This window comes from Oryctolagus cuniculus, chromosome 11 (assembly GCF_964237555.1).
Source record: "Oryctolagus cuniculus chromosome 11, mOryCun1.1, whole genome shotgun sequence".
NCBI lineage: Eukaryota > Metazoa > Chordata > Mammalia > Lagomorpha > Leporidae > Oryctolagus > Oryctolagus cuniculus.
Genome location: NC_091442.1, coordinates 119,081,235 through 119,093,768, shown reverse-complemented (window position 1 = coordinate 119,093,768; position 12,534 = coordinate 119,081,235). Strand labels below are relative to the sequence as shown.

The following is a 12,534-nucleotide window of genomic DNA, read 5'->3' as shown; positions in this document are numbered from 1 at the left end:
CCAGAAGGAAGAGGCCTGGGCAGCGCGGCCCCACGCTCCGCGGGACTGCGTCACCCACAGGCACGGAAGGCTGCGAGGGGCCCAGCCGAGGACCAGAGAGCTGCGCTGCCGTTGACCCCGGCAGCCTGGACGTCAGAGGGGCCAGCGTCTTCAGTCTGAGTCCAGCCAGGTCCACTGCCGGCCACACAGACAGCAGCACGTCCTCCCGGGGGACCAGTCACGGCTTTCCGGGGAAGGAGAACAGGGAGTAAAGTCCTCACAACACAGCAATGGCCATGTCCAGGGTACAGCAGAGAAGTCCCCGGCACGCGGGAGACAGGAACCGAGGCCTTCCTGGAGGGGAGGGGCTCTCAAGACGACGCGGTGTCCAAGGTGTGAGGAGGTGGGCGCCGGGCGCTGCCCTAGGAAGTAGCCCGTGCAGTGCTAACTTCCCTCTGGCATGGGTCGCCGCCACGGCCATGGCCACGGCCACATGCGCTCACTGGGCTGTGATGCAGCCCAGCGGGTGGGGGCGCTTGGCAGACACCGCGCAGGTGGGAGCATTTGACCCAGAGTTTTCAGCCTCCAAAACATGAGCTAAATACGCTGCTTTAAAAAAGAAAAGAAAAGAAAAAAGACATTTTGCTATAGCAGTGAAAACAGACCCAGACCGGCACCCCACGGAGATCCAGGGCTGACACGTGGGTGTGTGGAATGAAGACTTCACCAGGTGCCTGGACCGAGAAGGAAGACGGCAGGAAGCAGCCAGTGAGCACGGAGAGAGACCACAGGTGCACTCAAAGAAGGCTGTGCCTCAGGTCGTGCGGCGCAGCCCCCAAAGGCCCGCGTGGGTGTGCCTGAAATCACGGAACGTGATGCTTCCGTGGCTGAAACTTCCGAATACGCGGACCTGGAATGTGGACTGAGGACGGCAGGAAGTCCGAGCAGGACGCACACAGGAGACGTCGTACGCGAAGCTCCACAGGGCTGAGCGCAGGGCTGAGCACCGGGAGAGGTCTCGAATGCGGAGAGCGGAGAACAGCAGGTTGCCCACGGGGAGCCGCGAGGGAGCCCCGCTGAGTGCGCACCGAGGTGGTGCCAGGAGCAGAGCCATCCCACCTGGAACCGCGTGTGCAGCCAAAGCTGGAGGTGGCAGATGAAACAGAACCTGGTGTCGCCAGGCAGGCAGGGCTGAAGGGGGGCTCCAGCTGGATGGACTGGTCACCGGGAGAAGAACTCAGGAGCTGTGGAGGTCTGGCTACAAAAGGCACAGCTGGGCCCTGCCGGGAAGTGGGTTAAGCGTCTGGGATGCCTGCATCGCAGTCTGAGTCCGGGCCGTTCCACTTGTGGTCCAGCTCCCTTTCCAGCTTGCCTGGAAGGCGGCAGGTGATGGCCTAAACGCCTGGGTCCCTGCCACCCGTGTCGGAGACCCCGGTGGAGTTCCTGGCTCCTGGGTTGGCCTGGCCCAGCCCCAGCTGTTGTGGGCATTTGGGGAGTGAACCAGTGGATGGAAGGTCACCCTCTCCATCTCTGTTTGTTACTTTTCCTTTCAAATAAATGTATGTTTCAGAAGGATTTATTTATTTATTTGGAAGCCAGGTCACAGAGACAGAAGCAGATACAGAGAGGGGTCATCCATCTGCTGGTTCACTCCCAGATGGCCACGACTGAGGCTGGGCCAGGCTGACGCCAGGAGCTGCTTCCGGGTCTCCCACGTGGGTGCAGGGGCCCAAGAACTTGGCCCATCTTCCACTGCTTTCCCAGGTCATAGCAGAGAGCTGGATCAGAAGTGGAGCAGCCAGGACTCAAATTGGTGCCCAAATGGGATGCCAGTGTTTTACCCACTACTCCACGGCACTGGCCTCTAAGAAAATTTTTAAATGTAAATACAAAAGGCTACCTTTTTCTTAGTTGAAAATGCATGGGAACATTTGAAGCAAAAGTAACAGCATCGCCTTGTGGGGTTACACTTCGTGGAGATGTGATACGACGTGTGACGTGGGGGTGAGGGCCGGGCCCCGTGTGGCTGCAGGGCTCACACGTGCTGTGGGACACGGCTCGGTGCCAGCTCTGAGCGCTCTGTGACAGAGTGGGTGCTGTCCTTAGAGGACCCACCCGCCAGCGCTGCCAGTTGGCCGGGTTACAAGCACGACTCGGGCTTAGGAGGCGGAGGACTGGGCTCTCACAGGATGCTTTGCGGCAGCCGGACTTAGAGCAAAATGAGTCCTCGCACGACTCAGGTTGCCGGGCAGCCGCTTGGGGCACAGTTCCTCCCCGGGCCAGGCCAGCAGTGACACTGCGAGGCTTCGCTTTCTGAGGGAGACGGCTCCTGGGAGGCACCGAGGGCAGCGGCTCCGACGGTGACGCCTGCCGAGATCTGTTTGGTAAATGCTGCGGATTGCCTGGTGGCGTCCTGTGACTTGCCTGCAAGGGCTGTGATAAATCGAGTTGATTTCCTGCCGTGTTCATCTCAGAGACGGGAAGGCGCGTCGGAGGCGGGGGTGTGCGTGGAGCACGGCGCGCCTCTCCCGGCACAGCACCGGCTGCGTTCTGGGGCCTCTGCGGTGCTCCGGGCCCGCTGGGCATTGCACACGTGCAGCCGCGGGACGGGCTGCTTACGGCTCAGCCTCCCCAGGGTGCTTCTCAAACCCCCGGGCTGGCAAACATTCGCCCACAGACATTGCCTTACCACCATTACATATGTTTTTATGAAGGGACTAAGCGGGAGGAATTTGCAATGAATAATTCATGTGTAATTGTTTTCAAAACACACAGTTATTTTTCAAAGCAAGCAGCCCATCTCTCCGTTTCAGAGGTGCACGGCTGCCCCGGCTGCTTCCACGTGGGCCACGGCGCATGCTCTGAACACTGGGGCTGGGGCGGGCTCCTCCACAGAGCCGGGCGGGGGTGTGTGCCGACGGCTTGCTGCTTGCCAAGGCTGCAGGCCGCTGCCCCCAGGCCCCGTGCAAGACCCCGGCGCCTGCACCCCTTCCCTGTCCACTCAGCTTCCGGCCCCACACCAAGCACAGGGCGGCCCCTTTACTGGCCAGGCGGGGCCAGGCCCAGCCGGACACAGAAAGCCAGGCAGAGCCGTGCTGTGTTCATAGTTTACCCCGTACGTCGACAGGGAGGGTCAGAACCAGCTACAATGCCAGCTCCCTGGGTCCTCTTCCCACACACCAAGAGGAACGGCCCAAAACCAGAGGGCTGGCGGCTGCGCTGCCATCTCAGGCCACCCTGTTGCCGAGAGCCAGGTGTGGCCTGCAGCCGGGAGGGGTCGTGCTCTGTGGCTCCCACCTCAGCAGAACCCAGGCAGCTGGGAGCCGCTGTCCCGACAGCCTCCTGGCGGTGGGGAAAGGCCCCAGGGCAGCCCCTAGGGGCCCCCTCCCTCTCCTGCTCGGGGGTCACCAGCCGTGTGTCGGCCTTTGCCTGTGCGGGTCTGTGTGGCTGCCTGTGGGAACGCCAGGGCTGGGTGGCAGAGCCATCGCCAGCTTCCTGCTGTGCCGTCCCCTGTGCGTTTCTGCCTCCCCCATCTCTGCTCCCGCCACTGGGGGACTGCCCAGAACTGGTTCTGAACTGGGCCTGCGGCTTCCCACTCGCGGGGCGGGGCGAGTCCCAGACTCCCTGTGCTCCCGGCTTCTAGCTGGGCTTGGCAGGGGCGCCCTCCTCAGGGCTGACGCTGAGGACTGAGCGTCACTTCACGGTGCCTGGCCCCCTGTGCGTGGGGGTGGCGGCTGAGGACTGAGCGTCACTTCACGGTGCCTGGCCCCCTGTGCGTCCTGGGCACCGCTGTCCCTGGGCCCTGTCGCGTCTCTGGCTCCCCGTGACGTCATCTGTGGGCCCCGAGGCCTCTGCTGCAGCTGGCGTGTGGGATGAGCTGGTCCACCAAGGGTCCATGTGCTGGGGCTTGGTGCTCAGTGTGGTGACATGGGCGGGGGTGGCGCCGGGGCAGGTCGTCGCCCCAGTCCTGCTCCCGCTGCCTCCCTGGCGGTGGCATCTCTCCCTCTCACATATGCTCCCGGTACCGCGGAACTGTGCACCGTGACAGCTCCGGAACCGTGAGCTGAGCCATTCTCCCCTGCAGTCACCCAGCCCCAGGCGTTTGCTCCTGGTAGCCTCTGTCCCGGCGGGGCCCGTCCGACAGACACCTCCAGCTGGGGTCCCACGCCCTCTCCTGGAGGAGCTGTGCCCTCCCTAGCAGTGGGGAGCCACAGAGGTGGGGTCTCCCGCCCGCCTGTGACCTCCCTGGCGCCCCTTCTGGGAGCGGCTCCCCTCCTTCACGGACGGTCCAGCCCGTCGTGTGCTAGCCCAGCGCCGGCAGCGTTCACGGCACGGGAACCTGGGTTTCTCGACAGCGCGCTACAGTGGAGCGGGAGCCACTTCCCCACCCCAAACACACAGTGGCTTCCGCTGCTGGCCCCTACGGGGGCTCCGTGACCGCCGCAGGCAGCCCCCTCCCGAGTGCCTTGCCTTGTTTTGTTTGTGTCTCCTTGGAGACTTGCAAATGTGAATCTAACCTACACCTCAGTGACGACAAGCTGTGTCTCGGGCCCGGCGGCCTCTGGAGAGTGCCACGCAGACGCCAGCCTCGCGCCAGGGCCCGGGGACACAGGAAACCCTGCCGCACCCGCAGCAGCCGTCACGGGCCACGGCGGAGAGCAGGCCGGCAGCGACTCGGGGGCCGACCTCACTCCAGGCCCTCTGGCTCGCCAGGTCCTGGAAGACAGCGGGATGCCCATGACCGACAGCCAGTACGCTCTGCTGGCCGCAAAGATAGGCTACAGGGACGACGGGATGAGTTACCTGGACTTCACCGCAGGATTCGAAGGTAGCATGGGCCGAGCGTGCGCCCGTGGGCTGTGTCCTGGGGGTGCCAGGAGGCTGCCAGCCTGGCAGTGGCTGAAGCAGCCTGGGTTCTGGGACCGCAAGCAGACAAATTTAATTTTTATTTAATTTTAAATAATTGTATCTGTTTAATTTCCTCTTCTGCGTTTCTGCGCCCTCTTGTCCCTAAGTTAAATGGCGCAGGGAGTGGGCAACTTTGCCCAGCTCAGGCTTGGGGCACGAGCGGCTCGGAAACCAGCCTGGTTCTCGCCTCGCACCTCGTGCGCACTCAGGTTTCCTCCCAGAGAGGAGACGCCGCGTCGCTGCGATTAGACCCTTTACAGGCAAGGTGCTGGCGCCCCTCCTCGGCCGGTTCTCCACGATTCAGGAAACGCGTCCTGTTCCCTGCGTCCCGGGCAGGAGCTGGCCGCTGCTGACGGCCACGTGCACTTCCCCTGCCCTCTGTGTAGCCGGAAGCCACCCGGTCCCCCCAGCCAACAGCACCCCCACCTTGTCTGCCTTCCCTGATGCTGCCCCGGTGGACAAACAGGCCGTCTAAGAGCCACAGGATGTACACGGGTACCCCCGTGGCCTGCAGACCCCTGGGGTCACTGAGCCAGGGTCCCTCCCACCCTGCCAGGCCCTCCACTGTCAGCTGTAACCAGAGGCCCCTCGCCCATGGCACAAGGCGGCACAGAGCCGCGGCGTGTTAGAATCCTCACGCTTTTCCCTGGGTACGTGTGGTGACGCTTTCGATGGAAACAGAAAGAAGGCAAAGGGACGTGGGTGTTGTCTCGGCGGCACCGTCACTGTGCCTGGTGTGTCCCTTTGTCCGGGGAGGCAGGTACCGCCCAGCACCCACCCAGCCCCTTGGCCACCCTGCTGCCCCTGCCCTATCTCTCGCTGACCCTCTGAGCAGCCTGGCCCTCCTCTGGCAGCACCCAAGCAAGGGGAGGGGGAGTGGGGCTTCAGGGGTCCCCTGCCAGGTGTGACCAGCCCCCCCATGGGGGGAGGGGTTGGAGGAAGCACCTGTGCCATGACACCCTGCAGGGAGGGCACAGCCAGGTCGTGGGGGCGGGTAGCCTGGTCTGCGGCAAGGCCCAGCCTGGCGGGAGGGGGTGGTTGGAGTGGGGGCTACAGGTCCTTGGCTGGAGGGGAGGGGGCTACAGGCAGCTGTGTGTCGGCTGGGGAGTCTGCAGGGGGGGCAGGGTAGGCTGTGCTGTCCTGAGCCTCGCCTCCCAGGGAGGCTGGGGTCCTGGGACCCCCTGTGTCCTCTGTGGACAGAGCACGGTGATTGCCTGTGGACAAGGTGTGAGAACCTGCGTGGGTGTGCTGGGAGGTTGGAGACCTGTGTGAAGGCGGCAGTGGGGTCTCAGGGAGTGGCCCTTCCATCTGGGGAAGCAGGGAGGGGCACGGGGGCAGGAGGTGAGAAAACAGAGCCCCCTAGGGGCAGCAAGGGCCCACCCCCCAGGGCTGGAGAACCGGGTGGGCTCAGCAGGTCTGGGGAGGGAAGCGAGGAGCTGGCGCTGACGGCCGGTGTCTGGGACCCTTTCAGGTGCTGCCATGAGCGGGCAGGAAGCGCCTCTTCCTCAGACCCCCGCCCCCGCCCCCGCCCAGAGTCACCCCTGCAGCCACTTCGTCACCGCAGAGGAGTGCCTGCAGCTGCTCCCCAGGAGGCTGGCCGAGTCCTTCCGGGTAAGCTGTGACCGTCGGGGCGGCCCGCCGTGGGCCTGGGTCCTACTGCCCAGGGGACGGACGAAGACCCAGCGTGGGCCAGAGCCGGGCGCTTGCTGGGCAGCCCTCCCTGAGGCCCCCGCCCCCCCTGCTGGGAGGGGAGTGAGGGGACACTCCTCACAGGCGTGGCCGGGCTGTCCTTCCCATCCCGCTCATTCACTCGGCCTTTGCTGGGCTCCGTCTAAGTGCCACGTGAGAGGCGTCCCCCGGAAGCCGGCTCAGCCGAGGCACAGGTGGCAAACAGCTCGTGCCCTCTGACCAGTGTGCAGGGAGCTGAGGTGGGCCACAGGGCCACGGGGACAAGTCTTCATGGAGGACTTCCCGAAGGAGGTGGGCCCCACACTCAGTGTTGGGCCTGAGGTGTGTGCGGGCCAGAAAAGGAGGGAGCGAGCCGGGGACGAGGCCGCCTGAGCCAGGCGGGTGGCAGACGGCTCAGGCTCCCGGCACACCCAGGCCCGCTGTGGCGGCACGGCCTGTGCAGGCCGTGACGGGTGAAGTGGAGGAAGGAGACGGTAGCCTCTCGGGTGTGGACCAAGGTCAGACCTCAGCTGTCTGTGCTGAGATTCAGTGTAGCAGGCCAGTAGGCCGAGCCCCGTGGTGGCGGAAGAGGGAGGGGCATCCTGTCCCAGCCCAGGGCGTGGGGGGAGCGCAGGCCAGAGGGCAGGAGGCCTGGTCAGAGCCAGACCCCATTGAGGGTCTCCCCGTGCCGTCGCAGCCCTCATCTTCGTGTTTCTGTGTTCTAAAAGTTTATTTACTCATTTGGCAGAGTTACAGGGTGGGGGGAAGGAGGAGGAGACAGATCTTCCATCCACTGGTCCACACCCAAGGGGCTACAATGGCCAGGGCAGAGCCAGGAGCCTGGAACTGCGTTCAGGGCTCCACGTGGGTGCAGGGCCCAGGCACCTGTCGGTCCTCGGTCAGGCGCTGACCAACGCTGGGGGAGCCCCTCGTCACGCTCTCGCTGCCCAGGTCAGAGACCCTGCTGGCTGGGAGGACTTGAGGGAGGGTCTCCCCTGGCCATGGTGGGGTGGTGGGGACGGTCGCCCCGTGAGCTGGAGACACGACCCGGGATGGAGGCGCTGTCAGGGGGCTCGGCTGGACGCCTGGCTGGAACGGCCCCCGTGCACCCTTGCGCCCTGGACAGCGTCTCCCAGCTCCGAGCCGTGTCCGTGTGTTTGCAGCGCACCCCCAGGCCAGTGCTCGCCAACTCCCCGCAGCCCCTCCCCGGCTCCTGGCCTCACGGGGCGGCCGTGTCAGCCCGAGGCTCTGGTCAGGCACCCCTTGGCTGTTTGGCTCAGCCCTGCCCTGCCTGCCAGGCCCTGCTGTGGTGTGGGCCACCCCCAGCGGGCTCGGGACCCCTCCCTTCCCCACTGCACGCCACACACCGCTCTGCGGGCCTCTGTGCCTCTGGGCACCCCTTCCCCTTTGACCAGCCCCTGCCCACCCAGGCTTCCTTCTAGACGCTTCCGGTGCGCCTGGGGAGAGCCGCGGCCCCACAGCACCCGCTCTGCGTGCATTATGACTCAGCGCCTGCAGCACCCACACAGGGAGCCCAGCGGCTGCCGTGGTGCCAGCCCCGCGGGAGGGTCTGGTGCTTGTTTGTGGAGGGAGACCCCTTGCTACACGCCAGGCAGTGACCTGCGGGGGTCTCACAGGGGGGCTTCATGCTGCTCGTGACTGCCCTGCCAGGTGGCCGTCGGCATTCCTGTCCTATAGCTGGCAGAGCCGAGGGTCCCCGATGGGAGAAACTTCCCCAAAGCCACACATGCAGACAACGTCCCGTCCCGAATCTAGGAGACGGAGCAGTATCTGTCCGCAAAGCCCGCGGGCCGCCCCCGCAGCAGGCGTCGCCCTCTGGGGAGCCGAGGGCTGGCAGCGAGGGATGCCGAGAGCCGGTACACCTGAACGTGGTGACTCCACACCATCGACACAGGCCCGCGTGCCCAGGTGGCCCCCCGGCCCGGCTGCCTTCCCTGGCAGACTGCGGACCGTGATGCCGGGGCTCCTGGGGCCCCGCGGAGCGCCAGGAGGGGTGTCAGGTGCCCCGGAGACATGCTGCCCCTCAGTGTCTGCATCAGTGGCCACGACATTGAGCGCTGTCCCGGGAGCCGGGGCTGTAGTGGGAGTGGACGGAGCCCGGCCTCAGGCTGCCGGGGGGGGGGGGCGCCGACAGGGAGCACACACCCGCCAGGAAGTGCAGCAGAGCGGGTGGAGGCCGGCGGCCCGTGCTGGCTGGTGCCGCTGCCCGGCTGGGTCAGGAGCGGCCTCTCTGCAGAGGGGACGTCCAGGCAGGGAGGCCAGGGAGGAAAGCGAGGCTCTGGGCAGACCCCACGGGAGAGAGTGGCAGGGGTGCTGGAGGCGGTCCATCCTGCCCAGAGAATGGCGAGGAGCTGCCGAGTGGGGAGTGGGGCCCAGAGATCCGGGAGCCCACGCTGGGGCAGGGGAGCTGTGAGAGCTGGGGACGCGGCCACAGCTGGGAGGCAGGAGTTCCGGACTTTGGGCCAAGCCGCAGGCGGTGGAGTGGGGAGAAGGGCTCTGATTCCCAGTGCACTCTGCAGGGGGAGCCCGGGTGAGAGGACAGAGGGGTGAGGTCAGCATTGGGAAGAGCTGGGGGGCGGGGCCTGGAGTCTGGGTTGTGAGGAAACTGGCCCCACACCTGTGGACCTGTGAGGCTGGAGGGAGGAGGGGCCTGGGTTGGTGATGGAGGGGAGCCCTGGGCTCGAGGGAAGTTCCCCCTGCAGGCGGCCCCCAGCCAGGTACCTGCCCCAGCTCCTCCACCCCTGCTGGAAAGGGTGGCCTTCTTACAGCGCCCCCTCCCCAACCCCATCCCTGCCAGGGTGTTCAGCACAGAGCTGGCACGCGTGTCGCCTGTGCGATGTTTGCTGACTGAATGAGTGAGCGACCCCAGACTCCTGAGTCATTTGCACTGGGCACGGCAGGCCCTGCTGCGGGTTGTAAATAGCTGTTAGAGCGGAACCTCTCGGTGAGGGCTCAAGTAGCCAGCTGCACCGGTGAGGGCTGCCCCGGTGCCCAGGGGAAGGGGACGGAGGGGCTATGGCCGCGGCAGCAGCTTTTGAGTTTGAGGTCCGGGAAGCACACACAGGGGACGTGGGCGGGGGGCTGGGCGCAGCCTGGCAGTGGTGGGGGCACGCGGCGTGGCCCGTGTGAGCATCGCCGCCCCCTGCCGCAGCCCACTGGAGCAGGGCTTCCCAGTTCCCGTTGCACAGATGGGAAGGTGGGCACGGCCAGCATCGACGTCTGGCCTGGGGGCTTCCTGCCTGTGACGGAGCTGCGGTTCACGTCTAAGCAGCCGGGGCGGAGCGTCCCCCAGCCGGGCCTCCACCTTCTCTGTGAAATGAGAGCCCTGTGTCCCCGCGCTGCGTGGTGCACAGAGCAGAGGGGCGGGCACCGTCCAGAGAGGCGGCAGGGCGGTGTGAGACCCGGCGGGAGTCCTGGCCGGGGCGGGGGACGTGGTCTCGCAGCCCCTGGCCTGCAGGCCGAGGTGGCCCTGCCCGAGGACAGCCTCAGACACACGGGGACCGCGGGTTTCTGTGCACCAGCGAGCGCCGGGCTGGGAGACGGGGCGCTGGCGGAGCGGCCGTGGGGCCGGGGCGGCCTTGGACGCGTGCGTTTTGTTGCCAGGACCCCTACTCTGCCTTCTTCAAGATGGACACGGACAGGGACGGCATAGTCAGCATGCGTGACCTGCACGGGCTGCTGCTGCACCTCTTCAGCCTCAGGGACGAGGAGTTCGAGCGCCTCCTGGGCCTGCTCGGCCTGCGACTCAGCGTCACTCTGAACTTCCGGGAGTTCCGGAGTCTGTTTGAGCAGAGTCCTCCGGGCGCGGACGAGGCGCCCCAGAGGGTGGTCAGGTGAGCGGGGGCCGGAGCGGCTGGCCGCGGGGCGAGGGGCGGGGCGAGGGGCGCGGCCCCGCCTGGCGCCGCGCGCACCGTCTCCACGCACGCACACGCACACGCACGCAGGCTCTTCAGAGCCCGGAAATGCACGTCGTGACCACAGCACGCGTGGATCTTTAAACACCGCACTAACGCAGCCATCTTTGAATTCCGTTTCTCCATGAACTTCCACGCGTGCCCTCGTCTGCTACCCTGGGGTCAAGTGCACCGGCTTTTATCTTAGCCTTTTACAGAGCTTCAGAGGCCTTGGAGCACACTGCCACTGTCTCAGGCTAGCCCCTCGTGTACTGTGCACCATCTCAGGCTAGCCCCTCGTGTACTGTGCAACATCTCGGGCTAGCCCCTCGTGCACTGTGCACCGTCTCGGGCTAGCCCCTCGTGCACTGTGCACCATCTCAGGCTAGCCCCTCGTGCACTGTGCACCGTCTCGGGCTAGCCCCTCGTGCACTGTGCACCATCTCAGGCTAGCCCCTCGTGCACTGTCGCTCCCCCTCTTCATGGAGGAACGACACTAAGCCCTGCCTAGGCTTCCTATCCGAGTCACGGCACCATCATGTTGCTCCCCGTCTTCGTGGAGGAATGACACAGGACCCTGCGTTGTTCTTTCGTCTGCTCGGCCCTCCCCGGGTTTGCTGCTGGTTCTTCCCGGGTTGGCTACCGTCCCTCAACCTCCGTGGAGGGGCGGGCCCCCTGCCACTTTCCCCACTTCCACGGGGGAGCGGCACACCGCCGGCCGGCTCTCTCGGGGGCTGCTCAGGTGTTCCTTCAGATAGATGTTCCTGGTGCATGTTGTCTCTCTCCTCCTTTATAGTCCTCTTCCGCCAATCCCAACTGGGCTGCCCACACGCCGAGTACGCTGCTCTCCTCCAATCAGGAGCAGGTCCTACAGTTCATTGGTTGAACTGGAGGCAGCTGTGTAGAAGCTGTTTCCTCCTCTCCCAGCGCCATATTGTGGGAGAGCAGATGCATAGAATAAGTCTTAATTCCAGTAACTCAGTCTAGTCTCAGTTGTTCCCAGTTGCTCCCCACAGTGCACAGTGCACCATCTCAGGCTAGCCCCTCGTGCACTGTGCACCATCTCAGGCTAGCCCCTCGTGCACTGTGCACCATCTCAGGCTAGCCCCTCGTGCACTGTGCACCGTCTCAGGCTAGCCCCTCGTGCACTGTGCACCGTCTCAGGCTAGCCCCTCGTGTACTGTGCACCATCTCAGGCTAGCCCCTCGTGTACTGTGCACCATCTCAGGCTAGCCCCTCGTGCACTGTGCACCATCTCAGGCTAGCCCCTCCTGTGCCATGCACCATCTCGGGCTGGCCTCTCATGCACTGTGCACGGTGCACTGTCTCGGGCTGGTCAGTCAGGTGCCCGAGAGACCCCTGGACTCTGACACGTGTGAATGACAGAGCCAGTGACTCCCCCGGCCAGTTGTTAAAATGTGGGTGCATTTGGACAGTTACCTTTCAGCAGGGTAACACAACATAACCCTCACCCTGCTGTTTTGCCCCAGAGGCTCCAAGTGAGTACCCTCCCCCTGCCCCACGCTGGGCTAGGGCAGCTCCCTGGAGAGAGGGGCCCCAAATGCCTACACCAGCTGAGCCACGTTGAACCCAGGATCCAGTCATTGCCATCTGGGTCTCCCACGTGGTGACCAGGGCCCAAATTTACGCTTCCTTCCAGGGTGCAGAAGCTGCCAGGCATGTGGGGGATCTGGGGGTGGGATCTCTGACCCTCCCCACTGTCCCTGACCCCTCCCACTGTCCCTGACCCCTCCCACTGTCCCCTGACCCCTCCCACTGTCCCTGATCCTTCCCACTGTCCCTGACCCTTCCCACTGTCCCTGACCCCTCCCACTGTCCCTGACCCTTCCCACTGCTCCCTGACCCCTCCCACTGTCCCTGACCCTTCCCACTGTCCCCTGACCCCTCCCACTGTCCCTGACCCTTCCCACTTCTCCCTGACCCTTCCCACTGTCCCTTGACCCTTCCCACTGTCCCTGACCCTTCCCACTGCTCCCTGACCCTTCCCACTGTCCCTTGACCCCTCCCACTGTCCCTGACCCTTCCCACTGCTCCCTGACCCTTC

General features: G+C 65.2%; 1 protein-coding gene across 7 annotated transcripts in view; it reads left to right on the top strand.

The window, feature by feature from the left end:
- EFCAB6 (EF-hand calcium binding domain 6) overlaps window positions 1-12,534 on the top strand; it is a 232,372-nt gene that overhangs the window by 146,683 nt on the left and 73,155 nt on the right. For all 7 annotated transcript variants that reach the window (XM_070053016.1, XM_070053015.1, XM_070053014.1 and 4 more), the window contains 3 exons: window positions 4,693-4,807; window positions 6,359-6,498; window positions 10,180-10,409. In XM_070053016.1, coding sequence (XP_069909117.1) covers window positions 4,693-4,807; window positions 6,359-6,498; window positions 10,180-10,409 — 485 coding nt within the window. The remainder of the gene's footprint in view (window positions 1-4,692; window positions 4,808-6,358; window positions 6,499-10,179; window positions 10,410-12,534) is intronic.